Here is a 26,813-nt window from a genome sequence, read left to right as displayed (position 1 = left end):
ACAATCTGAAGTCGAGCATATATCAAGAAACGAGAACACATTAAAGCAGTGGTTCTCAAACTTTTTTTGCAAACGCCCCCCCCCCCCCCCAGCCTTTTTTGATAGGGAAAAATTTGTGCCCCCTTATCTTCATATAACAAAATGCAACCAGTATGCTAGCAATACAAACGGCTAGTTTGATGGCATGGAAGGTTATGGTGGTTGATTAGAGAATTCTCAAATACGAAATTCGGACTATACACAGAGAAATAACTATGAATTGGGGATGAATTGCGGGCAGCGTGCAGCGCGATTTTTTTTCAGTTGACCGCAGCTTCGCGCCCCCTTCAGATGCTTTCAGGCCCCAAAGGGGGCGCACCCCCAGTTTGAAAACCACTGCCTTCAAGAATGAGTAATCAAACGAAACAGAGACGGTGCGATAAAAGAGCTATAAGTATCTAAATTAATTTGTAACGATACCATGTCATTTGTAATTGCGTTTATAATGAAAGATGTCGCGGGCCGCAAAATATACGTCTGCGGGCCGCATGCGGCCCGCGGGTTGAGAACCCCTGCAGTATACAGTACTTCAAGTAAATTTCCAATAGCCAACACTGTAATAGTACCTCAGTAAGCCGGTATTGGAGAGATAAGCAAAACCGGCAGTCTTGCAAGCCTCGTGAAGATGATGTCCTATCTCTTTGAAAGAGTCCTCATCGATCGCATTGCTATCATACTGTAAGCTACACTTTGAGAAATCCACTATTGGTACAAGCATTGCTTAACGCACATAAAGTCACGGCCAATATAACTTACAATGTATTGATCTGTGAAATATAGGGTGGAATGAAGAATATAAAAATTTGAATTGATATCGCAAGGTCGCATTAACATGCAGTTCCAACAGCCGCTGTTTGTAAACCGACCCAATTCCATACTAGACAGGGGAGTTCATTTGTTTGAGTAAGTTCATTATATGCTTTTGGCATCGCATCAATTGCATCAGTGGTACTTTACTTCATTTTTATAAATATAGGGTTTAAGTTGAGCTAAATGACTTAAATCTGTAAGTTTACAACAAAAGCCGCGCGAAGACGAACTAGTCAAACTTTCCAATAGATCAACTCGCTTAGTGGCATCACGGATTATATAGGGGCCTATGTCGTAACGATCTATAGTGTTGGACTGTTCATATGCACGAAAAATGGAGAGCTAGTAGAGTAGCCCTACTGGTGAATGATAGTTGGTAATGGCATTACAAAGTGGTTTTGCTTGCCATGGACTGCAGATAAAATGACCTGCAAGCTACGACCTAATATATTTTGGTGTATATGGTAATGCAAGATGACGATTCATAGGGCGTAAGACACCTATACATTATAGGCTACTTACGGTACTGTAATTCCGTATTTCTCTATTTCTAACGTCGAATACGTTCTTAGGCGCACGAGTAAACAGCACTTGATACCAGTTGCTCTGCATTGTTAACAAATTTTCATTGCGGTATTCGAAGAAAGTTGAAAGTGCCAAAATAATACCAACGTGCCAAACTCAAACTCCCCGTGGCCGTGCCCAAAGAAAGTAGAAGGACCCTTCCCTTCCTTCTACATTCTTTGGCCGTGCCAACCAACCTTGTAGTGAAAATGAGCCGAAATTCCGAAATTTCGCTCGAAAACACCCAACACTGCCATCGAGGAGCAAGCCTTTGTTTACCATCAAAGCCACTCAACTATGACAAGCCCGTAGACGGCACTGAATCAATCAATCAATCAGTTTTATTAATATTTTCATCATTTCAAAACGTCACAAGATTGCAATACAATGAAAAGATAGGAAGGTGTTGAAACTACTTGGAGTAGCCTTTAAGATCAGACACCCACCTTAGCCTAGGCGAAGTAAAGAAGAGGTATGTAGGATGGTGACCGGACAATACCGAGAATGCTATTACCGAGAATGCTATTACAGAGAATGGACAATACCGAGAATGCTATTACAGAGAATGGACAATATCGAGAATGGACAATACCGAGAATGGACATTACCGAGAATGGCCAATACCGACAATGCTATTACCGAGATTGGACATTACCGAGAATACTATTAACGAGAATGGACATTACCGAGAATGACATTACCGAGAAAGACGCGACCGAAACTGTAGAATACCAAGAATGTGCATTACCGAGAATGGACAATACCGACATTCCGACAATGTGCTATTACTGAGAATGCACGTTACCGAAAATGACATAACCGAGAATGAATTACCGAGAAAGGAAATTATCGAGAATAACATTTATCAAGAATACGATTTACCGAGAATGACATTATCGAGAAAGAAACGACTGAGAAAGACATGCCCGAGAATGAAAATACCGAGAATGACATCACCGAGAATGAAAATTGCCGAGAAAGACGTGACCGAGAACGACATTACCGAGGTTGGATATTGCCGAGAATGAATTACCGAGAATGGAAATAACCGAGAATGAAAATTTACCAAGAATGACATTGCCGAGAATGGACATTACCGAGGTTGGACATTGCCGAGAATGAATTACCGAGAATAGAAATAATCGAGAATGATATTTACCGAGAATGACATTACCGAGAATGGACATTACCGAGGTTGGACATTGCCGAGAATGAATTACCAAGAATGGAAATAACCGAGAATGACATTTACCAAGAATGACATTACCAAAAAAGACAGAACTGAGAAAGACATGGCCGAGAATGACATTACCGAGAATGACATTACCAAGAAAGACACGACCGAGAGCTATATGGTGGACGCTGTCGTGGTTTGAAACCGTCAGAGACACTCAAGAAGTTGAAGAGTGCCACGGGAATGTCCCATGGAGTGTCGGGTGTCGATTGCTACCTTCGGGAGGCCTTCCTACACCACTTGCCCGATTCATTGGCCAATATTTTATCGTCACACGCAACCGATACCGCGGATGAATTGGCAGTATTACGAGCTTACAATATCTACGCCCGTGGGTCTCATCATACTAATCACTAAAGCGCCCGTAACGTCGACTTTCATCAAATGCGAAGAGAAATTTCAAGCCTGACCCACGAAGTTAGACAGCTTCGATCTCGACCGCCTATATCCGAAATCCTCATGCAGTCTCTTATGTTTCGAAGACGTAGAAGGATCGAGTGGACACGGAGAGGCGAGAATATGCAGCAGTTGAGTTTGAGTCGGTCGATCCTAGATCGGGGCGTTGCTCGTCTTCGCCCACAGTAATAATAGGTCTTGTTAATTCTCGCTAATGTCATTCTCGGTAATGTCCATTTTCGGGAATGTATTCTCGGTAAAGTAATTCTCGGAAATATAAATTCCCGGTAATATACATTCTCGGTAATGTCTATTCTCAGTAATCTCCATTCTCGGTAATGTCAGTCTCGGTACAGCCATTCTCGGAGATATACATTCTCGGTAATGTCCATTCTCGGTAACAGTATTATTGGTAATATAAATTCTAGCTATTGAGCATTCTCAGTAATAGCATTCTCGGTAATAGTAGGTAACCATGTAGGATGCACAATGAATGAAAAGTAATTCAGAGGTTTACTAATATTTTCATCGTTTCAAAACATCACAAGACTGAGCTATATAAACGCGCCCCCTTTTGAAGATTTGAAGAAAATTACAAGAGAAAAGCGCAGCTCAACTTCCGCGCTAGGCGCGAAAAATTTCAAAGTTAGTGGATGAATTTAGTCGATAATATTGTTACTTGCATTGGCATTGGGGACCCCATAGGGCGATCAGCCGAACTTCTGGGAGGCTTCGTCCTTAGACCTCCTATGTCACGGCTACTCGTTTGCCCGACTTCATGTAGGCACCAGAGTTTGGATCAATTGTAATTTTTAATTGAGCTGAATGTAATAAATTACATTTTTTCACGTAATTTAATTAGGCATTTCTATTTTGTGTAATTGTAATTGTAATTTGATGTAAATTTTGCTTAATTACAATTTAAACATAAAATAATCAATCAATCATTTATTCGTCACACCAGTGAACATCCGGTACGCACCAGGATGACGATGACGAGGGGCCGCAAGGTCTTAAGGTCTTAGCACACAGTCGCCACCTGTAATAATTAGCCTAGCCTATTTACATCGGTGTTTTATGCGTACCGCCTTATAAGTAGATAAGTCAGCCCAGGGTTGTAACCAAGTCACATGGTCCCGAGTCACGAGTCAATCTTATTACTTTTGTGGTTTTGACTCAAGTCAAGTCGAGTCATTTTTAATTCATCACCGAGTCGAGTCCGAGTCCAAGTCACCGTTTACCGGGTCAAGTCCGAGTCATAGTGTTATGACTCGAGTCCGAGTCCAAGTCACATTATTGAAGTCATGTTCATTTCATGTTTTCAATCCTGCTTGGGTGATATCGAATTCCTTGCTCGCCAAACATGCATATTTTGTCCCTAACAGAGTCTTGGCACATGTTTATTTAGGTAGATTACGGACAGTTCCTGGCCTCATTTACCGATAGACGAGACAGGCCGCCCATATGATAATTTTACTAATCTTAAAACTTAAAATCAAATATCTGTCTTATCGGTCTGATACATCACAAATACAAGCATTCAGTTTTTATTACGACCACATCGACGACAGCTCACAAATAGCTGATTGAGAACCAACGAATTCAAGTCTACATACTATCAGATAGAGAACCTACGAATTCACGTCGACAAATAAGGTGATAGAGAATCAATAGATGCATGTTTATGTAGGGGTATTTTCACCAGGTCAGCATGCTGTAAAAGCGTGCTATGCAGCTACTACATCGCAGTTACAGCATTGGAGAAATAATTAGGGCTGTTGAAAACATTTATTCCAATTTTCCGGCTACTTCTTAGAATTGTTAGATTGCCTAAAAATAAACTCAAATTCGGCTCAATTCCGACCGGTAGAAAGTTATGCTCTGGGAGAAAATTTTGGATTAATTACGAATAGAAATTTTCGAACTTTACTCGCTACCTCATGATATTGTTAGATTGTGTAAAAATATAACTCATAGCAAATTTGGCTCAATTCCAACAAGAAGAAGCGAAGTTATTAGAGTAAGATATTTTGGATATGAAAAAATAGTCGACTTACCACTAGTATGTAATTATATTATATGAAAGAATTTCTCACTAAAAATACTCCATTAATTTTCAAATCCAAAATTTTATCTCCTCATATCATAGATTCTACTTTTTTAAATTTAACCAGATTCAGTGTTCTTTTAATGCAACATAACAATTTTATCAAGTAGCCATCAAGTAAACTAAAAAAGAAGTTATTTTTGAACAGCCCTATTGTACAAACATCAAACAACATTAGCCACTCACGTGCACAATGCACATACCTAATAAAACGTCAAATGGACCGGAGGGTAGGCCTATTGTGTGTTTTCACAGACGGCAGATCAAATCAATGATGAGTTACACTTCAAAAATACCAAAGTGGAGTGGAGATCCTCAGATATATTAAAGCAGCATGGCCTTAGAATAAATCCACATCTACTGAATACACTTTCCACTGGTGCACTAGATGCAGGAATTGACAAGCATTTTTGAACCTCACTGAAGAGCACTGGATACTCAATCTTTCTAGTCACCCAAAAATGCAAATAATCATCGCCTTCAAATCTACACATGAGCTTATCAGTCTCTTCCAAGTATTTGACCATCTGAGTCATTGCATTGGCTCTAATTGAACTTTGCTTCGATTCTTTGCTTGTATGATTGAAAAGTCTTGAGTACCTTGATTGCGGAGGATTTATTACCTCTTCATCACTGGATGATTTTGTACAATGTATTACTACTATGTACCATTGTCTGTTGTTTTTACGGCGGCCTATCTGATATCAGACTAGGGAACGAAAGCAGTGGTGACAAATAGCGATGTCGGTAGAATTCGTCAGATGCGTTGATCTAGCCATTACGATTCGCAAATTTCTTCGTCTTCGAGTCATATAGAATAAGCCGAGTCAATGACTTGGGTCGAGTCATGCGTAATGACTCGAGTACAAGTCGAGTCAATCCGAATATTGACTCGAGTCGAGTCGAGTCATTTTCCCATTTCAAGACAATGACTCGAGTCAAGTCGAGTCACAAAAAAATCGTGACTCGAGTCATTACAACCCTGAGTCAGCCATGCTAAACTGTTTCCCATATTTCAGTAGCAACAGAAAACTATGTGAATTACATTACAGGCTAAACCAGTGGTTCTCAAACTGGGGGGCGTGCCCCCATTGGGCGGCGTGAATGCATCTGAAGGGGGCGTGAAGCTCCGGTAAACTGAAATTTTTTCCCGCGCTTTGCGCGATTCACCTCTATTTCATAGCTATTGCTCTGTGTATAGTCCGAATTTCGTATTGGAGAATTCTCTCATCAACAGTCATAACCTTCCATACCATCACACTATCTGTAAGGATTGCTAACATTCTGGTTTCATTGTGTGATATTTCGATAAGTGGCGGCCGGCGGGGCACGAAATATTGCGCTGTCATAAAGGGGGGCGTATCTAAAAAAGTTAGAGAATCAGTGGGCTAAACTAAATCTAAATATTTCAAAATTGAATGAACAACAAATAAACTCTTCTGAAACCTGTGCTGAACCATTTCCTACATCACGGTCAGAGTTTTATTTTTAAATCTCCGACCAGTACCGAGACTTGCTGCAACAATTGCAAAAAGAAATTCAAGTTTCCGACCAAGGCCTCATCAAACTTGATCACACATTTGTTGAGATGTTATCCCAATCTTACCTCAATCCCGACCAAATTTACTGGGGCCAGAAATTTTTTCACCTTAATGTTCATCAAATGCAATCTAACAGTTTCCGAGCAAGTGAAAATGTAAATGCGAACCAAAATGTCGTAATTCGTAGTTATCAGGAGGTTCCTTCCTTTTGCATTTATTTTAATTTTACATCGGTATCATCCTTATCGCTGACGCATTACCAATTACATTTCATTATCCTCACTCAGCTTTGAGTAGCCTAATCGTTTAATTGCTTTTCATTGACTGTCCTGCAGCCAATTCGCTGTTAGTCGCTCAAACTTTTGGTTGTTAACAGTCGATTGATCCAACTCTGGTAGGCACACCAGCGCCTATAGTTGCGCGACGAAGAAAATTCCACATTATCACGAACGACCGGAAACTGCTTGCTGGCCGCGGGCCGTATGTTGCCTGAAGTAGCGCGAAGCGCCAAAATGTTATCAAATTCCTGAATGAATTTCGTCAATAGATATTAGTAGATGCATATCTTAAATCCATCCATTCAGTAATTTAGTGTCCTCTTTTTTTGACTTTTTTGAAAGTGTATTTTGATAGTTGAGGGAGAAAATTGACCTTTTTTTAGTCAACCGACCCAGAAGAGCAAAAAATTTACCATTTCTTCAGGATTTTCCTCAGGTAATGCAAGTCGGAAAAGGTGTACAGTCACGTTGCAATAATCACTTGAAGATGACTTGTCGTTTTAGAAATGTGGATTAACTCGTGAATCGATGTGAAATATGCGAATCGAATAACTATAATCAGTGTCGACTGCATGCACGATTGTGAACTCTGTTTTTGCTAGCCTCCGTTGTTTTGTCACAAATGGTGGCTGAGCTACAAGTAGACAAATCGCTTGATTGGTGCACTTTCTTTCCCATTTGAGGGGCGCCCAGGCGACACAGTTAAAGATTACATTTTCACATCGTCACCTTTTCAGGCTATTGATTTTGTTAAAGTCGACAACACAAGTTTTGCTGCAATGCCTTGGGTCAAGTTTGCAGATCTTATAGGGGGCTTGCAGTGTGGTATTTGACTTATTTTATGGGTTAATGCTTTACTGTTTGGCTTTGTGCGAATATTTGACATGGGAAAGTGCCAAATTTGACAGTTCTATGGAAGCTGACAGTGAAATGCCATCATGTAGTTTTAAAACCTAAAAGAAACATCCAAGTATATGGATGATCGATTGAATAGCGATCGAATAAAGAAACGAAACAAGCAGGTACCGTGCAAATCTTGAACTGTTGGATTATACAACGGGACCTTTCGAGTATCTCATATACTCTAATAATTCTGAAATATCATGAATGCAACTTTTTACTGCAACTTTTGTTAGAATTAAGTGCAACTTTCTCACGATTTTACTGCAACAAAAACTTGTCCTCCCACTGTCAAGCCAATACAAATTACCGCCGCATAGTACGAAATTCTTATAAGACCTGCAACAGATGCTAGGTTGAGAACCGTATGGGGGACCAAGACCGACGTTTAGGGGGGGGGGCTGTTGCAACACTGTCTTCATGGTGCAGACTTGTACAAATTAGGCCTACTGGATTTTCAAAAAGTGCAACAACAACTAGAGCTAGAACTACCCGATTTTTAAAATCCGCAACTAGAACTAGAACTACTCAATTTTAAAAATTCGCAACTATAGAACTAGTCAATGGTGGAGAGCACGCCAACATCAAGGCCTGAGTGGTGTTTTATTGAAGCTTGAATTGGTTCGGACGTGACATAGTAATAACATATATATCTGGATCGCTTGATGCAGGACATATATTCGGCAGACCTGGGGAAAAAGCTGTTTGTTCGAGTTGCTTCGTTTTGAGTAGACTGTGTTATTGGCAGAACTGGTTTTTGCGGTTGCAAATCCACAGGGCCGCAAGTTTCTATCAAAAGTTTAGTAATATTGTATGCTTAATTGCTCATTGCTCATCGCACACTGGCACAATTCAGTGAGTAAACATTCGACAGTAACATTAATAGGTCGTTGAATAATTCTCGTCTATATTTACATAACATACAGTCCATAGAGATAAAAACGTGGTAACAACATCATGAATGATAAATACTGAACAGTGGGCAGTGGGCACCTTCGATGTCGCCATAGGCTACAATAGGCCTACTGATACTCATGCATGAAGTGAAATCCGCACCCCGGTGTCTGGACTAACCTATATATTCACTCCGTAACAGTTGGTGAATGCTATAACTTGTGTTTGCAGACCTGATTACGTTCACGACTGATAAGATAGATATCTCCTGACTCTTAAACCACATCTCCCTTGACTTACACAAATGTCATAAAACCTAATCTACCATTGAGGTTCCATAGTGCCTGAAGGTATCATTACACTATACTCGCTACCACGAACGCATTCCAAAAGAAAATCCAGCACTGCGGCATACTAACGACACAGGGAAAGTGGGAAACACACACGCATATATACGACTTTTTGCTTCGTTTATTGAGTCGAGAGTCTAAATATTCGCACAAAAGTGGCATGATAAAATTTTAATATATATAACTTAGGGAATTGTTTTGAACCTGGAAGGTCGCTTGCTATTTTGCCGTGGGTCGCAAAGGGGCTGAAATTTTTGTTTTAATCAGCTTCCCAAGCAGACCAGGAGTAGACCTGGTTGTTGCTGCTGAACTGATGCTGACCATTTTAATAATCATATATATCTTTACCAAATTTAGAGGTGGATCTCGGAACATTTCAAAACGGAGATTTGGTCGCGGCCATTAAAAAGGTTGGCCACCAATGACGTGAGGATTGAAAGTATAATTGAGTATGAAATTTTGAAACGAAGCCTATCTAAAATTGAGTTTGAGGCCGTTTTGATACCCAGGCTTTGATATTCGGAATTTCTCTGATGCGCTTATACAAAGCAGCGAGTTTGGGAACTCCGGCCAGGATGTCTTCCTTCACCGATACGAGAAAGTCAAATGATGTCATGACTGCTAAGTCCGCTATACCGAGCTGTAAAATTGGAAAAGTTCTATTACGAGCGAAGTTACTCCTGAAAACGAGTGATCTGAAAGCTAACCTCGCCGACAAGGAAGCATTCTTTCCCGTTATTATTCTCGACGTAAAGTTTTTCCATCTTTAGCAACGCTTCTGCCACCGATACGTTCAGAAACTGTTGCATTAATTCTTTCTGAAAATGCGCAAAATATAGTCAGAATTACGTCAGATTGTAGCGAGATCTGTCCATTGGATGGGTCCGGAAACTTCGAGACAACAGCAACCACCGACTTTCTGATATTCGGGTTCTATAAGGCCTTAAAATCACAGAATAATCCACGGAGACATCTCGCTTTCACACGATTTACACCAGACCCATGCGTTTGGTACGAACTTATTTTTACCAACTTATATGACATTCCACCCGCGATTGAGATGGTCTGAGGTAGGAATCGGAATCGCATATACGTTTGCCAATGTCCATCCTCCCCAATTTCACCTTTTTCTCTTCGTCTGTTTCCGCGAAAGGGTATTTTTTGCTCAAATCCTCTAACATCTCAATGTACACATCGGCCCAATATTTGTCCATGTCCGTACTCCCCAGCAAACCGTACTTGTTGGCCAAGTAACGACCGATTGCACCTGATTGAACCATTTTCTTGCCGTCTACCTCTAACACAGGCATTTGACCCAGAGGCATGTCTATCAAGAAAAAAGGCAACTCTTCCAAACCGTACGAAATATACCCCGCTTGAACTTACTAGCTTTGTGCTTCGGCCAGTCCTCGCTTTCGATTCTGATGTCTTCGTATTCGACTCCAGCAACCGCGAAAATCAGTCTGATGACTTCGGCGCGAGCGCGGATATTGAAATAATATAATTTGTATTGCACCATTTTGACTGTGTAATCGGTCTTGAACTCAAAGGTTAGATAGATAGATATGTATTTCTGGAAAATAGTATTAAACTTCATATTGTCAATGTGCACAATAGTTTCAACCATCGTTCTGTTTAGTAGCGAGTGATTTTGGCATTGTAGTGCTATTCAAACCCGAAATCAGTGATTCTCGAATGTTACAGTGATACTTGCGACATAAACCACACATCGTTTCCTCGTTAAGCGGGTGCTGATTAATTTTGAGAGGGTGCGAGAGGGTTCTGGTTTGCGTGCGCGCGATCTTTTATAAAATAGTAGTCATAGGAGTATGCTCAATGGAATTCATAACATATCAATCATAACAGACATACAGACAGACAATTTATTGCTTCGTCAAAAGCAAATTTGACAGGAGGTGATGATCTAACATCTAAAAAAGGTTTACTACTCCTCCCTCCATTAACGATGTGACATCAACGAAATGTCTTATCACGTGATGTTATGACTAGTCTAATATATGAAAATATCGCAAGTCCCCAAATGTCCAGCCGTATATCCCGGCCACGCAAATGAATATAGGCCCAGACCAAAGCGGGTTACTCCTTTGATAACAACTAAAATAATGTAATACGTCGAGCAACATATATAAAAATCAGTATAATTTATAACCAGAGGTGGTCAAAGTAGTCAAGAAAGCTACTCAAGTAGAAGTAGAAGTAGGGACGGAAAAATCTACTCAAGTACGAGGAGAAGTACTTCTTGAATAAGCAACCTAAAACTACTTGAAGTAGAAGTAGAATTGACTGACTTTAAATCTACTCAAGTAAGTAAGTAGTTTTGAAAACAGTCTTAATTCGCTCGCATGGACTGTCATAAGCTGCGAATTGAGCTATGCGGAAGGTGCAGGCAGCTTGATTCGTATTGATGCATCACAGGAGGTATCAATTTTCGACAGAATAAGCATTGTTTCGCATCATGGGATGCAAATTATATAGTATTGATATGAAAATGCGATACTAAACTAACCCTTTGTTTACTAGGATACCCCGTTGTTAGAGAATATCATGGCATGGCGCCCTATCCCATATTATAAGGCCCCAGTTTAGGCGAAGAGCAATACGTAGAAGTTGTATCGGATACGGTTTCATCACTTTACGCGATTAGTATACGTTAATAACAAATATTGTGGATCGTAAAAGTTATATTTAGTGTAGCCTAATTTTCCACAATAGAGGCATTACTACACTTGCTTTTATGCTTTAACATGTATGTTCTGCAGACAAAAGAACTGAAAGTAATTAAAACAAAGCATTCAGCTAAAAGTATGAAACTCGCAATTGAAAGTAAAATACAAATAGCACTTCTAATAAGCGGAAAATATATTTCATGTCTATTGTCCATAAAGCTTCAAAGGTGATCTGCTAAAACAGGTGTTACGTTCAAAAAAGCTGGATTTTCCTGATTAGCAAGACACGTAATGGGCTGCTAGATTACGATGTGATAGGTAATTGCTAGATTGTGAAACGGTAGCTTCAGACGTTATGGTGGGCCATATTTACTGCGATGAAATATTTTATATGGGCAACAATGCAGTGTGAGAGGAACCAAGCAATCCGTTACCCAAATTACATTCACTGATACTTCCGTGAAAACATATGTGTCACTCCATAACTACTATGCGCAAAGAGCAACAAAATTTCTGAGCTTTACTTGACTTTCATGAATATTAAATGTTGGTACTCCGTGAAAACAGCCCCGAAATTCCTCAGGCTATCTTTCGTATTGGTGGATTAAACTACTTCTACTTGACAAACTGAAAATAGCGAAAAGTAAGCAAGTAGATCACAAATATTACGAAGTAGAAGTAGAAGTAGAGAAAATCAGATCTACTTGAGTAAGTACCAGAAGTAGAGGAAAACTACTTGAGTACTTCCAAAAAGTAAAAGTACTTCGTTACTGACCACCTCTGTGTATAACGTAACTTCACAGGCTTATCCTGGGTTTGGTGATGAATTTCATTTTTTGCTAGCATCGTGATGCAGTTGAAAAGCAAGAAATTTCATATATATATATTAAGATTAATGGAAAATACTGATCCATACTGATTATTATCATCATTGCGCATGGAGCAGTTACACCATGACATAACCTGGTAGTGGTATCAACTAACGGGAATGATAGTGTACGTGATCAATTTAATGATCGATTAATCAATCAATGCTTTCAAACTTACTATTCAAACTTTTGTGACGGGCCCAATGATTCGAGTGCTCGGATCTGAATCGAGTATTAATTCTTACGATTCGAGTCGAATATAGTAAAAGATGTTTCCGAGTACTGAGAATACGCTTATACGAGTTAATTTATCAACGAGAATTATAATTTCGATACTATTTTCAAATGTGGAAGCCTTGAAACTTGGTTGGTCGCATCGCACAGTATACAAAACCACGCAAATGGCAGATCCGTGAAGTCGTGACCAAATCCCCGCATATTGTCAGAAAGTGCAATGAAAGGGGCATAGTCGAAAAATACCAAATTATATTTTATGAGACTTAGAACTGGTTTTATATTTTTCGAGGTAGCATAAAAGGTACATATTTGAACTTCCACATCTTTATACTGTCATGACGTCATAATAAGTGATACTCGACATAGTCACAGTAGTAGCTAAGTAGCGATTTCATCATTTATACTTATAAAACGCACGAAAATGAGCCGCATCTCACACAATGTAGACAACAGACCAAATGCCGTGATGTGACCCTGTATAACAAGCTCTACGGATCCACGCTTCGTTTTTAAGAACGTCACACTAAGAAACTAAGCCGCGCCACAAACTTGCTGTCACCAATACAGCATGCGCAATGGCGATTGCCATACTTGTGGTTTGTGAAGTCAAACACATGACCCATTACGCACGCATGCGCACTGCGCAGTATAAGCGATGACTTCGCATAATTCCAACTACGCGTTGACAGATCAAGATTTTACAGCATCGAAATTGATTCACACATAGGAAGGTTAGTTATCAATAGTTATTCGCTCGGTACGTTATTTGATCGTTCCAAAAGATGATTCTGTCAGATGGATGCGACGCGACGCAAGGAAAAGACAGACAAGGTCATGGCGATGTTGGACCTAACAGACACCTTTGTTTACCGTACCGATAATACACTGATTTCAAAATTCGTATTCACCGTGGGGTGGACCAATGAATTGGTATATTTGATCAGCTCTCAATGCCACCTACAAAAGGCTATCTTACAATGGCTTTGATATTCCATATCCGGGTATAATTCGCAGTTGATTTTAGCAATTACAAACAGAGAGATCGCCTACACATTAGGAATGTTCTAGAATCTAGGAACCAGGAATGTATAAGTTATCGTAGGCCCCGGTATAAATCATTTACCATAAATCTGTTGTCGGTGCCGTGTGCAGCGCGCACACTGCAAACGACAATAGGCTTTTAGCAAGACATCTCAAGCAAAGCAAGCTATACTCTGTTGTGCGTCGAGGCTCGTAATAACCAGCGGTTGCATTGAGTCGAGTGCACTGTAAATAATTTTATCCTCTCAAAAACACCACGGAATTGCGATATGATAGCAATTAACATAGCAAGGTGTCGAAACGACTTGGAGTTGGAGTATAGTCTTGGAAATCAGACTCCCACATGGGAGTCCAGTTCTTCCCAGCCGGGTGGTGTTTTCTAATTTCTAAATGATACAAGTTCTTATTCTATTAGCCAAATATGCCGATTACCTTGTCTTCTCACTATTAGACGAGCAAATACACGTTCTCCCCCTCTAAATCAAATTGATTTTGCGCACATTACCGCCGCAAACCATGTTTCCTTGCTCACATTAATTAGTGAGCTGGATTTCTGTGACAGTCATTTTGATTGGAGCGCGAAATTGGACAGTGTGTAATTATGTATGCATGAGAATTGGAATTAATTCCTTCCTCCAAAGGCTTTGGAAACGTTGATTGGGAAATGCAGCCTTCAGCCTGATTTGTTGCTATAATCAGCAAACATTTGACAGGACGCGAGACCGGTTTGTGTTCGACGTAAAGACTGATTGACTATTCCCAGTGAAATCATATGACTCGTAAGCTGGTGCATTTTCTTGTGACACGCCACTCCATCAGTTTTGTGCAAACTTCAATGATGTTTATTGTTGTCAATGGAATAAATGTCTGATCTCCGTAATTTTATTCGCAATGACCTTATTTTTTCGTGTAATTTCCAATGTTTCCGTGATGATGTGTGTTGGTGATTGCATTTCCTTCGTTTGTATTTTTTTGTTATTTTTTTAGTGAAGTTTCAAGGCAGTGATTCTCAACCTTTTTTTCTTGATTCCCCACTTCTGAATTTTTCCGAGTCTTCATTCCCCACAACCTAAAATCCCTCTATACAACCTGTAAAAATGATCCCTTCGATAAAAGTTGGGATTTATAGTGACGACCCGCGTTAAGAAAACCAATGATTGTGCCAGTTGCTCATAAGTTTTCTGTACAAACGTGAATTCAAGGTCGAGTTAGGTTATAGGGTTGCCATACGTCCGGAATTTTACGGTTCAAACTTGCGTCCGGGAGGAATTTTTAAAATATGCCTATATGTCCGGAATTTTGAAGGCTCGACGTGGACTTTTTCTGTACATCAACATAATAACATTATTTAGGGCGATATTTATGCTATATTATATTTTTCTTCGTGCTGCGCGCGATTTACTATCACATTTATTGATTTTCATATGGGTACTACCAACCTCGCAAAAAGTACAATAAGATATAAATAAAAATAACCTTCATTTACTGAAATAAGCCTAATTGTAATCGCAATTATAGAAGAACGGTATATTCCTAGACATGGTTAAAGGCCGTTAAAATGCTCTATTCAAAGATAGTGGTTCCAAACGTGGGGGTAGTTTGCCTTTATGCTGAGGGTTCGCAAAGATGTCGAGAGTAATCAGCTCTAAAATCCAAAATAACCCGTGAGTAAGTCTGAGCAAAGGTGCTGATTTGTTTTAGTAATCAGATCGTCAAATTATGATGTGGGTCACGGAATTTTGAGCTGGGCCATGGCATATATTCAAATGGGAAGAAGTCCCAACCATAAAATGTTGGAAACCACTGGATGTGGGGTGTTTATCAAGCTCTGTGGTGCGCAATGGCATAAGGCTGATAAACAATCTTTTCGGTGTGACATCAACTTGACTTAACGATCAGGGATATCTAGAGTTTCTAGATATCCCTGCTTAACGATGAACAATTACGCTCCCTGAATATTCGAAGTCATCATCCTCCACCAGCTCTGCCGCTAAACCTGATCATATGGACGGAGAGAAGATAAAACTGTAAGTCATATATCGAAGAACCAATATTATTGACAGAATTCATTCAAAAAATTTAACGACCAGATGCAAAGAAACCAGATGCATAAAGCAAGCCCCCAAAAGTTGAATCAATTATCCTATGGTGGACCTAAAATCATTGTTTATTTGGGCAGGAAGGGGCTGAAAATATGTGGTTACGGTCCCGGTTACACAACGCACAGCAACATACTCCTGAACCGGATCGTGACTATTTCAGGCAAAAGCAAAGCTCTGCTAGTGTGACGTCATATTGACAGACAATGTGCTCATGGTGCATTTGGAAATCCACTGGTGGGCGCTAAAGAGTGTCCGAAATTCGGGTCACAGAAATATGGTAACCCAGGTATGCTCGTATTTTCTTTCAACTTTAGTCATTACGTTTTATCGAACGTCAAGTTTTCCAGTTGTGATATACCGGATGTCAAGGCAAGTTATTTTTATTCAAATGCGCCCAGTAGCCCCGGGACGGCTGACAGCAAAAATTAAAGTAGGCCTTTACTACGACATAAAACTCCTTGTGTACCGGCAACCCACAAGTATTCGAAAGCGCGTGCTAAACGTGTTTGTAACCCTAATATCGGTTATCCATAATTCTCAAAATGAGTTATTCTGAACAACACACCATAATTTTGCGAGGCATGCAGTCCTGAGCAGTAAACTGGTAACTGTAATCGTGGTGATATGTCTTTGTAAATATGTATAATTGTATATACTGTATGTGTTTGATTTGCAATTGCGTCTGTTCCCCACCAGAAAACTCCTGAATTCCCCACCGGTTGGGAAGCACTGTTTAAGGGTAACGACCTCTGTAGTAAGATGTTCCTGGTCTAGGTGGCTCAACTTTGACGGCTGTTATATAGAGCCTCTCATCGATATCATGCATATCAGTATATCCCATTTCGTCGACTTGGCATTTTTGTTATGTATGTTATCGATTTGCAGGGTTGACAAAACATATCCTCTACTTCTCATACCGAGTTGCGTCGGCAGAATGATGTTGTGTTCAAGATGTAAATGTACCACGGTAGCTGCGCTCACAACTTGCCTGCATTTTAATCTATATACGGGAAGTCATAATTGGTTGCATGCAATGTGGTTACTCAAGTTTTTAGAAGTCCTCATTTGCTGACGAGTGACGATTGCCTTCGAAGAACGTCGGCTCGAAGAGCTTCATTATGAATTTTGTACGCCCGAAATTCTTAATAAACCCAACACAACGATGTACTAACTACACACGCGATGACATATTTTGCTTCGTTTATCGAGTCGACAGTAAAAATATTAGCACAAAAATGACATGGTTATATCTTATATATAAATTAGGGTTAGGAATAATAATGATCGAACCGAGAGTTCGAGACGATTTGTCTGACTAGAATTGAGATTGCGGTCGTTTTGACACCCATGCTTGAACTTTCGGCACTTCTCTGACGCGCTTATACAGAGCAGCTAGTTTTGGAACTCCACCCAGGATGTCTTCCTTCATCGGTACGAGAAAGTCCATAAATGTCATGAACGCCAAGTCTGCTACGCTGAGCTGTAAAACACGAAAGTTTCTGTTACGAGCGAACTGACTCGCGAGGACGATTGACGTGAACACTAACCTCGCCGACAAGGAAGCATTCTTTCCCGTTATTATTATCGACGTAAAGCTTTTCCATTTTCAGCAACGCTTCAGGTACCGATACGGTCAGAAACTGTTTCATCAATTCTTTCTGAAAACGCGGAAAATAGTAAAAGTTGTTGCGAGATCGGCTTCTAGTAAGCAGTACCTATGAATGGTCGCTTTGTGGCATTTCTAGGCTCTTTCTAAATCATGTTAGAATTGAGAATTATACCTATACAGTTTTTTCAAATTATAGACTAGAATTACAATTATAGCTCCACCGGTTTTTCAAAATTAGAATTAGAGTTACTGAATTCGCTAAAACTCAGAAATTTAATCGAATTCAGTTCAAATCAAATCAAAAGTTCATTCTGACAAGCACGAGAAATGAGAATAACATATGTCTGTACAGCAGGCTGGGCTCGTTTCGCACTATACAGTTATTCTGTAGCATTTTCATGAAAAGCAGAAATTTAGAAATACATTTAGACCGTATAAAGATTTCACAAATTAGATTAGAATTTGGGCAAAGAAACATGTACCAAATTAAATTAGAATGAGATAACCGGAATTTCGCTCTAATTAGTCTAATATCAACTACAATTATCTAGTTGTACAATTCTGTTTGTTTGATGCCGATCGACACCTATAACTACATCAGATCCATACATTTGGCACCAACTTACTTCTACCGAATTATGTGACTTCCACCTGCGATTATGGTCGTATCGAGTGGGATTCGGGATCGCATATTTTATGCATCCTTGAGAATTTTACCTTTTTTTCCTCGTCTTTTTCCGCAAAAGGATATTTCTTGCTCATGTCTTCAAACATCTCACCGTAGACATCGGCCCAGTATTTGTCCATGTCCGTGCTCCCCAACAAACCGTACTTGTTGGCCAAGTAACGACCGATAGCACCCGATTGAACCATTTTCTTTCCGTCCACTTCCAACACAGGCATTTGACCCAGAGGCATGCCTATTAAGAAAAAAATGCAACCGTTTACTCAACCGTATGAAATGTACCGTGCTGCGCGGTCAAACTTACTAGCTTTGTGCTTTGGCCAGTCCTCGTGTCCAATTCTGATGTCTTCGTACTCGACTCCAGCAACCGCGAAAATCAGTCTGATGACTTCAGCGCGACCACGGCCGTTGAAATAATATAGCTTGTATTGCACCATTATGACAGTTGACAATGTAAAAGGTCTCGAATATATAGGTATTTCTGGTATAAGCATTGAACAAAGTGTCAATTTTAGCACGACAGTTCAACTATCATTATTAAGTAGCGAATAAATTCAGCATTACAGCAATATGGTTCATTTCACTATGGATGTACAATTTAATTGTATATTGAAGTTATGAACCTCTAAGAAGCTATTCATCATAATAATTTTGTACAGGGCAGTAACACTCACGACACTACCACATCCTCAAGAAGCTGGTACTGATATAACAGCAAAACGCGCAGTTACTGTGACACGAAGGCGTATACCCCTGCAGCTGCAGTTACATCGACAAGGGGATCCATAGCGTATATGATCAATCTATGCATTTATTAGATCAATAACTTTATTCCAACTTCATGTAATGTGAGTAGCGATTTCATCAATAAACGTATAAAACAGATACAACTGAGCCGCAACTCACGCTGTGTAGCATATCCCAGCATATCAATCTGAACTGCTCTAAGATTTGTTTCCGAGAATGCTGCACTTGAAGAACGAAACCACGCCACACTGCTGCCGTCACCGGGTGAGCAATCGGACTGGCGATTGCCGCACTTGGGAAACGTACTATATCGTCCGTTATGCACGCATGCGCAGAAAGCCGTGACTAAGCAGAATTCCAACCACGCGCCGACAGAAGAATCGAACAGTCGAGAATGATTCAATCATACGCTCGGTACCTTATTTGCTCGTTCTCAAGTGATGCTCATTCAAAAGTCCGCGGCCATAAGAAAGGATAGAATAAAGGCACGGTGATGTCAGACCGAACAGACCACAGTTTACAATAGCAGTAATATAAACTGAAGTCAATATACGTATTTGACATTTTCGGTTATTCGGCGTTATTGCTTAGATTTTCCATATTGAACTGTCCACAATTCACTAGTCAGCCCTCAAGAATACCTGGCCACGATCTGACATATCAACCTCGCCTATCGACGGATGCGTCATTCATTTTCATCACTAGTCGTTTTATGCCACCCCTTATTTCTTTCCATTCAGTGTGCATGCCTCTTATTCACAGCAGATTGTTCAAATTGCAAACAGAAGTATTGCCTAATCATTTGAAATGTTGTTGTTGTTAATCCTGACGTTTCATATGATTGCTGATGTGCCGACTCATAGCAAGCTCCACTTTCGTTCTAGGCTTTTGGAAGTCGTCGCTTACGCGAATCAAATTGTAATATCCTTATGCACTTGGCTAGTGACTTGAACATTAGTGTTTCACCAGGCACCAGTTTTTATCAATTGTAAATAGCCTTATGTCATAATCCTTCCGAATGTTCTAGAATCCAGGATCCAGAAAGGCGCAGTCAGCATGTAAAAACTTTGCTCTGTGGGCACTGAGCACTGAGCAGTGTGTGTACGACTGTACGTACGTATTGTGGCTGTGCGGCGGTGCAAATTCCGTCGTGCGTACGCCGCACACGCACGACTATAAAGTACAGTATGAATTATTTTGTAGACACAGCAAACTTATCGTTGGACTAAAAAGCAGAGGAATGGTGGGAAGGAACGTTCTGTTCGCGTTAGTCGTGCGAACTTCGATATTCAAGAGGTTCGCGTTCGCAAACAAGCCTTTGAAGATTTTAATATTGTGAGCATTTATCTCAAATAGCAGAATTTTACAGTTACATTTACATCTTTGATTGAACCTCCTTGAATTGTAACTTATTATTACTATCACACCATCTATATGACGGTGAGTGAAAAAATACACGGGAGTAAAATAACCTAGCTCCCAGCACAATCTTATCGAAGACATTGTGTGAAACATACACACGGAACACACGAAAACATTACCTATACTTAGAATTGATAAATCCGGTCTCGGGGTGTCGAATATACCATTTGGACTTGTAAGCAAATGGACGCAGTGACGTAGCAGCCACTTGGAGGTTGTGGCTCTGCGCCAGGGGCGGCAGGCTGCAAGGGGGCGGCAAAATATGAGATTACTGTGATTGTGATTAACGTAATTATTATGTGTGTGCTCCCGACGCTCCTGTCACGCGATCGACAGAACGGGCTTGAAGGCGAGAGGACTGGTTGTACGGTTTTTACGGAAACGTTTTAAATACATTGAACTATATTACAAGCTATCGCGGCCCAATGGCGAATATGAAGTTAACTGATATTGTGAAGAATTACGTAGATTATCCAACGTCTGGGGATTTTGCAAAGTGGGTTGAGAAACTAGAACTGGTTGCCGAGCTTCAAGAACTGACGGACAAATTGCCAACTATTTTCCCATTGCTATTGGATGGTGCTGCATTTGCAGTGTTCAAGCAGTTGCCAGAGGCGGACAGAAAGGATTACAGCAAGTCAAAAGAAGGTATTTTGAATGCGTTTGGGGTAAATTGTTACGACGCGTATGGCCAATTCCAGCGAAGAATACTGCTGGATGACGAGCCTGTCGATGTGTACCTTTCCGACCTAAAAAGGCTGGCGCTATTGATTGGGTTGAAGGCGGATGCATCCGAGGCGTTAATTCGGTGCGCATTTGTAAATGGACTCCCATCAGAAGTTTCAGGCCAGTTAAAGTCTGTAGCAGGATTGGACAAAATGAATTTGAGTGATCTTGTTGCACAGGCACGAGTAATAATGTCGGTCCGCAGCACCTTCAGTGTATCGTGCGCGGTCGGCTCGCGTCAGCGGAAGTACAACTGTTTTTTCTGCGGGAAGCTTGGTCACTTTGCTAGAGAATGTCCCATGAAAGAGCTGCGCGATAATTCCCAATCTTCTTTTAATGATCATTTCACTTAGCCCGCTGACTCTAGGTCGGCGCGAATCTTCCAATATTGACGTGACCCAATGGAACACACTGACCGAGTCGGTCACAACTTCCACATTTGTGAAACCCCATCTCAACACCAAACTCAATCCCTTTACGACAGCGTCGAGCTCCGCGACATTTATATGCGTTCCGTCGTCCTCTTTCCTCATCCATGCTGCTTGACCGTAAATGGGAAGGTTGTCGAAGATGCAGCATGGATGAGGAAAGAGGACGACGGAACGCATATAAATGTCGCGGAGCTCGACGCTGTCGTAAAGGGATTGAGTTTGGTGTTGAGATGGGGTTTCACAAATGTGGAAGTTGTGACCGACTCGGTCAGTGTGTTCCATTGGGTCACGTCAATATTGGAAGATTCGCGCCGACCTAGAGTCAGCGGGCTAAGTGAAATGATCATTAAAAGAAGATTGGGAATTATCGCGCAGCTCTTTCAGGAATACTGCATGGAGGTTACAATCCGTTGGGTACCATCGTCGGAGAATCTCGCAGATGCACTAACGAGAGTCCCGCAACGCTGGCTAAAAAAGGTGTGTCTTGGAGTAAACCGGCGTAATGAGAACGTGATTGAACAGGTACGGACTCTTCATAACGTGCATCACCTAGGTGTGAATCGGACGCTTTTCGTGGCCAAAAGAAGCATTGGCGAAGCTGTTACTCGTGATGTTGTTCAACGAGTAATCAATGAGTGCAACATCTGTCGCAGAATTGATCCGAGTCCCGTGAGATGGGAACACGGGCAACTTTCCGTTCCCGTTGTCTGGGAGCGCCTGGCACTTGATATTACTTACGTCAACACTCGACCATACCTGAGTTTGATCGACTGCGGGCCTAGTCGATTTGCGATATGGCGGGCGGTGCGAAATGAAACGGCCGATCAAATCATCCAGATCCTTGAACAAGTCTTCTCGGAAAGAGGTGCACCGAGTGAAATTCTAAGTGATAACGGACCTTGTTTTACTAGCCAGAAAATGCGCCAGTTTTTGAACAGCTGGGGGGTGGAACACGTGTTCAGCTGCGCCTACCGGCATTCTGGAAACGGTATTGTGGAGCGGAATCACAGAACTATCAAAAGAATGGCCGCGAGATCTGGAGGTAGTGTTGAACGAATGGTGTATTGGTACAATCACACTCCGAATTCGGAGGATATTGTACCTGCGGATAAGGTGTTTCGCTATGAATCTGGTTTGCCATCTTCAATGATCCGCGCAAGCAGAAAGAGATTGGACCGACAAAATAGTGCCAACCCATACCGAGTCGGTGATGTAGTGTTCGTGAAGCCACCAAATGCTCGATGTACTACTCCATGGAATAGAGGTGTCGTTACCAGGGTTGTCGCCGACGTGGTGGTTGAGGTTGACGGGATGAATCGACATCTTTCTGACGTTAGACTCGCCGTCGCGGATCTACCAAACCCACCAGGAAGTGTTACGACGCGCGAAATCGACTTGAATTGTAGCAGAGGAGATGATGCCATTGATACGGAAAACAGCGGTAACTCGGGTGAAGCTAATGGTCCATTCGGTACGGAAGAGAATATCACCGATGGGAATAACTCAGCTAATCTGGATCAAACTGGTGATGACAATGTCGACCAAGATATTGAGAGAAATAACTCTGAACATTCGCGACCAAATCGGGATCGAGCGCCGCCACAATGGTTGGCTGATTTTTATGTAGGCTAGATGTTGAGTGTATCTGTACTAATAAGAATAAGTGATTTTTGTACATTTTGATTTGTTCGCGCGTAATGCTTATGCCTTGTGATGATTGCGTATACCATGCAAGTTTTAGCCTTCAAGTACGAAGTCTGTATGCTACAAATTCCAGTTATCATCTCTTTCGTCCATCGTTTGAGGCACACCTACACCGCAGTTTTTCGTTTCTTGTATGCCAGTATGTTTTAGTTGTGTGATCCACTTTGTGTGCTTCTAATAGCAAACGACTCGTGTTATTTTGTTTAGAATTAGCCCGTTGGCCAGACAAGTCTTATATAGGCTACAATGCGGGGTTACACTAAAAAGCTTTGAATTTTGTTCAGATGATCAATAGATCACGGGGGTAGGAAGACCAAATGACTACCCGTCCCCGTCAATATAGATCACAGGCTTATATATCAAAATTTAACTTTCAATTTGATGAATCTATATGTGTACACTGCGTATTGGTTTTTGCGTTCCACACTTATCCCGTTGACTTGGCTTCCCGTGCGATCTTCAGACCAAGGGGAAGTTTGCCGTTTCATGTATACACTGTTTTAGAATTGTTCACCTGATTTTCACGTTTGAAGTTACATCGTTGCGTTATGTGTTTGGTTCCTTTGTGATCTTTAGATCAAGGGGAAGTGTGATTGTGATTAACGTAATTATTATGTGTGTGCTCCCGACGCTCCTGTCACGCGATCGACAGAACGGGCTCGAAGGCGAGAGGACTGGTTGTACGGTTTTTACGGAAACGTTTTAAATACATTGAACTATATTACAATTACTTTATTTGTTAACACAAAAAGAATTCAATATTTCCATTTCCTTATTTATGTGTTTCAATTTATAGTCAATTTATGGCAGCCATCATTTGATACCGTTTTTTTTCTTTCTCTGTATACATCCAATCGCTAGTATCGCTAGTTAGTATTTTTTGTTACTTCGTGGAAAAGACGGTTGTGATTGATTCATGGTAAAGCAGTGTTATAAATCCTACATGTCATCGTCACTATGTGCGTACGTTCGTCCGTAATCCATTAATACATATTTTATTTGGTTAAGTATCATTCGGAAAAAAATGTTGTTCCTGCTTTATACCGCGATATAATTTTGAGGTAGGTCTGCTTTTGTGTACCACCTTTTGGGTGTGAAACACTCTTTTTGCTAGCAGCAGACATGGGGTGATTACTTTATGAATGTAATCGATTGCGATTACGATTACTTCTGAATCACGCGATTACGATTACGATTACAGCTAAATCAGAAGTAGTCGATTACGATTACGATTACATTGGAAAAGTAATCACGATTATTCACGATTACATTTATTTTGTTTCTTAGAACTAATCTTAGAAGATATATTGTAAGAGAATATACGGATTGCGATGAAAAGGGATAATGAGATAACAACTTTCTATAGTCATAATCAGACATGGGGTGATTACTTCATGAATGTAATCGATTGCGATTATTTCTGAATCACGCGATTACGATTACGATTACGATTACAGCAAAATCAGGAAGTAGTCGATTACGATTACGATTACATTGGAAAAGTAATCACGATTACTCACGATTACATTTATTTTGCTTCTTAGAACTAATCATAGAAGATATATTGAAGACAATATAAGGATTGCGTCGAAAAGGCCTAATCAGATAACAACAACTTTCTCAATAAATGATGCGCTATTTGCTTGTTACGTCATAATATACCAGTGGCGGCTCGTCCTATTGGGCAACTGGGGCATTGCCCCACCTAAAATTCTGTTCAATAACAATTTAACCATTTATAGACGCACAGCAATCAGTATATACCGAGATCACGGCGAAACCCGCATTATTCTTGTGCTTTCGCTAACAAATGCCCATACATAGCGAAGTCTCTGCGAAAATCGAATTCTCTTCTGTGTTTTCGCTTTGTGAGTGCCTAGCCGGGGCTTGCCCCGGTAGCGCTCATAACAAGCTTTCACTATCTATTCTCTCAAAGCCGCGCACAATAAAGAAACGGTGATTTACTCTCTCCTATTCGTAAAATGGCCGAGCAAGTGGGGCAACTATGCCTGTCGCCCTTAAGGTGTGATGTAACAATCGTATCTATATCTGAACTCGGTTACCGTGATATGCGTTGACTCGACCTTTGCTGGTATATGTCGATTTTGACGGTGTTTCGCACCATGATAATTCTTGAAACTTGGTACGATATGTCGTGAAGGTAGTATTTAGCACTGCTCCAAGTTTCAGGCTTGCTACTCAAAGATAAGGGTGGTAATTTCGTTTCCGAAGTTCAGTGTGTGCTGATCTATCATGTACATTGTACAGCAAACAGATTTTACTCAAAAGCCGGTATTGGTCTCCATTGATTTTGACGATGTTCCATACCGAGATCGGTCATGATATTTGGCACAGTAAGTCTTAATGTTAGTATCGACCGCTGTAATAAGTTTTAAGTTTGTCACTGAACTATGTGGGTGGTAATTTCGTTTCCAAAGTCGAGTGAGAGCTGACTCTTCATTTATCGCTAACAGATTTACGCAAAAGCCGTTATTGGTCTCTATTGATTTTAACGATGTTCCATACCTAGATCTGTCATGAGCTTTTGCACGGTATGTCTTGATTTTAGTATCGAACGCGGCGCCAAGTCTTAAAGTTGACGCTCAATGATTGAGGCAGTCATTTCGTTTTCGAGGTCGAGTATGGTAGAGATGCGCGCTGATCTGATACTTAGCCTACCTACATCATTGCGGATCTCACGGAAAAGCCGGTGTCTGTCTGTGCTAATCTAGTCTGCGTTCCATAACGAGATCGGTGATGATATTTCCAATGGTATATCTCGATGATCGCATGAAACAGCTAACTAAGATTCTCGGTTTGCATTCAAATATTCACATAATTTTATGTTCGCCAATGTGCATTTCACTGTGAAATTGTGGCCTTCAAACCATTTGCTTACAATCCCCTGTCAAATGCGATAGCTATTTCATTTTCGATGTCGGCTAACAGCTGATCATTCGATCAGCCTATTCCTCGATCTATTTTACTCAAAGTTCGGTGTTCGTCTGTTTGTATTGATTTTGACAGTGTACCATGCCGGAATGGGTTATGAGATTGCGAATGCTACTTCTCGATGATTTCATGCAACAGTATGCTAAGTTTACGGCTTTCATTCATGTATTTATTGATTAATATATTTTCCAACGGCGATTTGGCAGCAGACAGTAAGCCGTATGTTAGGGTTGTTCAGAATTGACCGACTTTCAAAAAGTCGTGGTTTTCAGTCCGATTCCCATGCCTTATACCATAAAAACATATTCTAGCTACTTTTTTTCGTAATTCATCCCTTGCATCCGTGTGCATTTTGAGCTGGAAGAATATCGGCTAAAAATAGGGGATTCCCCTAAAATTTGGGTATCGCCATTCGGACTAGGCTAGTTAACGTCATATGTAAGCTGGGTTTATGCAGCTATTGCGGTTTGGAGTGCTACATAACCTTA

The 26,813-nt window shown here is 40.8% G+C and overlaps 4 protein-coding genes across 7 annotated transcripts in view; 1 reads left to right on the top strand and 3 right to left on the bottom strand.

Moving 5' to 3' along the window:
• Nucleotides 1-1,526, bottom strand: part of LOC145440340 (uncharacterized) — a 36,395-nt gene extending 34,869 nt beyond the window's left edge. The window contains exon 1 of one of the 3 annotated variants that reach the window (XM_080317914.1): nucleotides 606-1,526. In XM_080317914.1, coding sequence (XP_080174040.1) covers nucleotides 606-757 — 152 coding nt within the window. In that variant the 5' untranslated portion in view covers nucleotides 758-1,526. The remainder of the gene's footprint in view (nucleotides 1-605) is intronic. The other 2 variants (XM_080317912.1, XM_080317911.1) reach the window with 2 other exon arrangements.
• Nucleotides 1,527-9,216: 7,690 nt separating this feature from the next.
• Nucleotides 9,217-19,966, bottom strand: LOC145440615 (hematopoietic prostaglandin D synthase-like). 2 transcript variants are annotated; one of them, XM_080318272.1, is made up of 5 exons: nucleotides 19,250-19,966; nucleotides 10,500-10,583; nucleotides 10,238-10,440; nucleotides 9,821-9,931; nucleotides 9,217-9,753 (listed from the first exon to the last, which is right to left on the bottom strand). In XM_080318272.1, exons 1-5 carry the CDS (start codon nucleotides 19,269-19,271, stop codon nucleotides 9,589-9,591), a joined length of 585 nt encoding a protein of 194 aa, XP_080174398.1. In that variant the 5' UTR covers nucleotides 19,272-19,966; the 3' UTR covers nucleotides 9,217-9,588. The 2 variants fall into 2 exon arrangements, with proteins under 2 accessions (XP_080174398.1, XP_080174397.1); XM_080318271.1 differs by lacking the exon at nucleotides 19,250-19,966 and having other exon boundaries at nucleotides 10,500-10,707.
• Nucleotides 17,233-18,847, bottom strand: LOC145440616 (hematopoietic prostaglandin D synthase-like). The gene is made up of 4 exons (XM_080318273.1): nucleotides 18,648-18,847; nucleotides 18,376-18,578; nucleotides 17,597-17,707; nucleotides 17,233-17,529 (listed from the first exon to the last, which is right to left on the bottom strand). The coding sequence occupies exons 1-4, from the start codon at nucleotides 18,835-18,837 to the stop codon at nucleotides 17,365-17,367; spliced, it is 669 nt and encodes a 222-aa protein (XP_080174399.1). The 5' UTR covers nucleotides 18,838-18,847; the 3' UTR covers nucleotides 17,233-17,364.
• A 1,673-nt stretch (nucleotides 19,967-21,639) lies between the features above and the next one.
• Nucleotides 21,640-23,301, top strand: LOC145442066 (uncharacterized). The gene has a single exon (XM_080320061.1). It carries the CDS (start codon nucleotides 21,640-21,642, stop codon nucleotides 23,299-23,301), a length of 1,662 nt encoding a protein of 553 aa, XP_080176187.1.
• The last annotated feature ends 3,512 nt before the right edge of the window (nucleotides 23,302-26,813 follow it).

Source organism: Botryllus schlosseri, chromosome 6 (assembly GCF_051294905.1).
Source record: "Botryllus schlosseri isolate E-star chromosome 6, Bs_hap1, whole genome shotgun sequence".
NCBI classification, from domain to species: Eukaryota; Metazoa; Chordata; class Ascidiacea; order Stolidobranchia; family Styelidae; genus Botryllus; species Botryllus schlosseri.
The sequence above is the reverse complement of the archived record's forward strand: the minus strand, read 5'-3'. Positions and strand labels throughout refer to the sequence as shown.

What these genes read in the sequence shown, in the direction of transcription:
- LOC145440615 (XM_080318271.1), bottom strand. Translation starts at nt 10,632, where the DNA reads ATGGTGCAATACAAATTATATTATTTCAATATCCGCGCTCGCGCCGAA. An exon ending in CTGGCCGAAGCACAAAGCTA is followed by an intron (nt 10,441 to 10,499) that starts GTAAGTTCAAGC and finishes TTTTCTTGATAG; the next exon opens with ACATGCCTCTGGGTCAAATG. An exon ending in AAACAGACGAAGAGAAAAAG is followed by an intron (nt 9,932 to 10,237) that starts GTGAAATTGGGG and finishes GCGCATTTTCAG; the next exon opens with AAAGAATTAATGCAACAGTT.
- LOC145440616 (XM_080318273.1), bottom strand. Translation starts at nt 18,837, where the DNA reads ATGCTTATACCAGAAATACCTATATATTCGAGACCTTTTACATTGTCA. An exon ending in CTGGCCAAAGCACAAAGCTA is followed by an intron (nt 18,579 to 18,647) that starts GTAAGTTTGACC and finishes TTTTCTTAATAG; the next exon opens with GCATGCCTCTGGGTCAAATG. An exon ending in AATGCTTCCTTGTCGGCGAG is followed by an intron (nt 17,530 to 17,596) that starts GTTAGTGTTCAC and finishes CGTGTTTTACAG; the next exon opens with CTCAGCGTAGCAGACTTGGC.
- LOC145442066 (XM_080320061.1), top strand. Translation starts at nt 21,640, where the DNA reads ATGGAACACACTGACCGAGTCGGTCACAACTTCCACATTTGTGAAACC.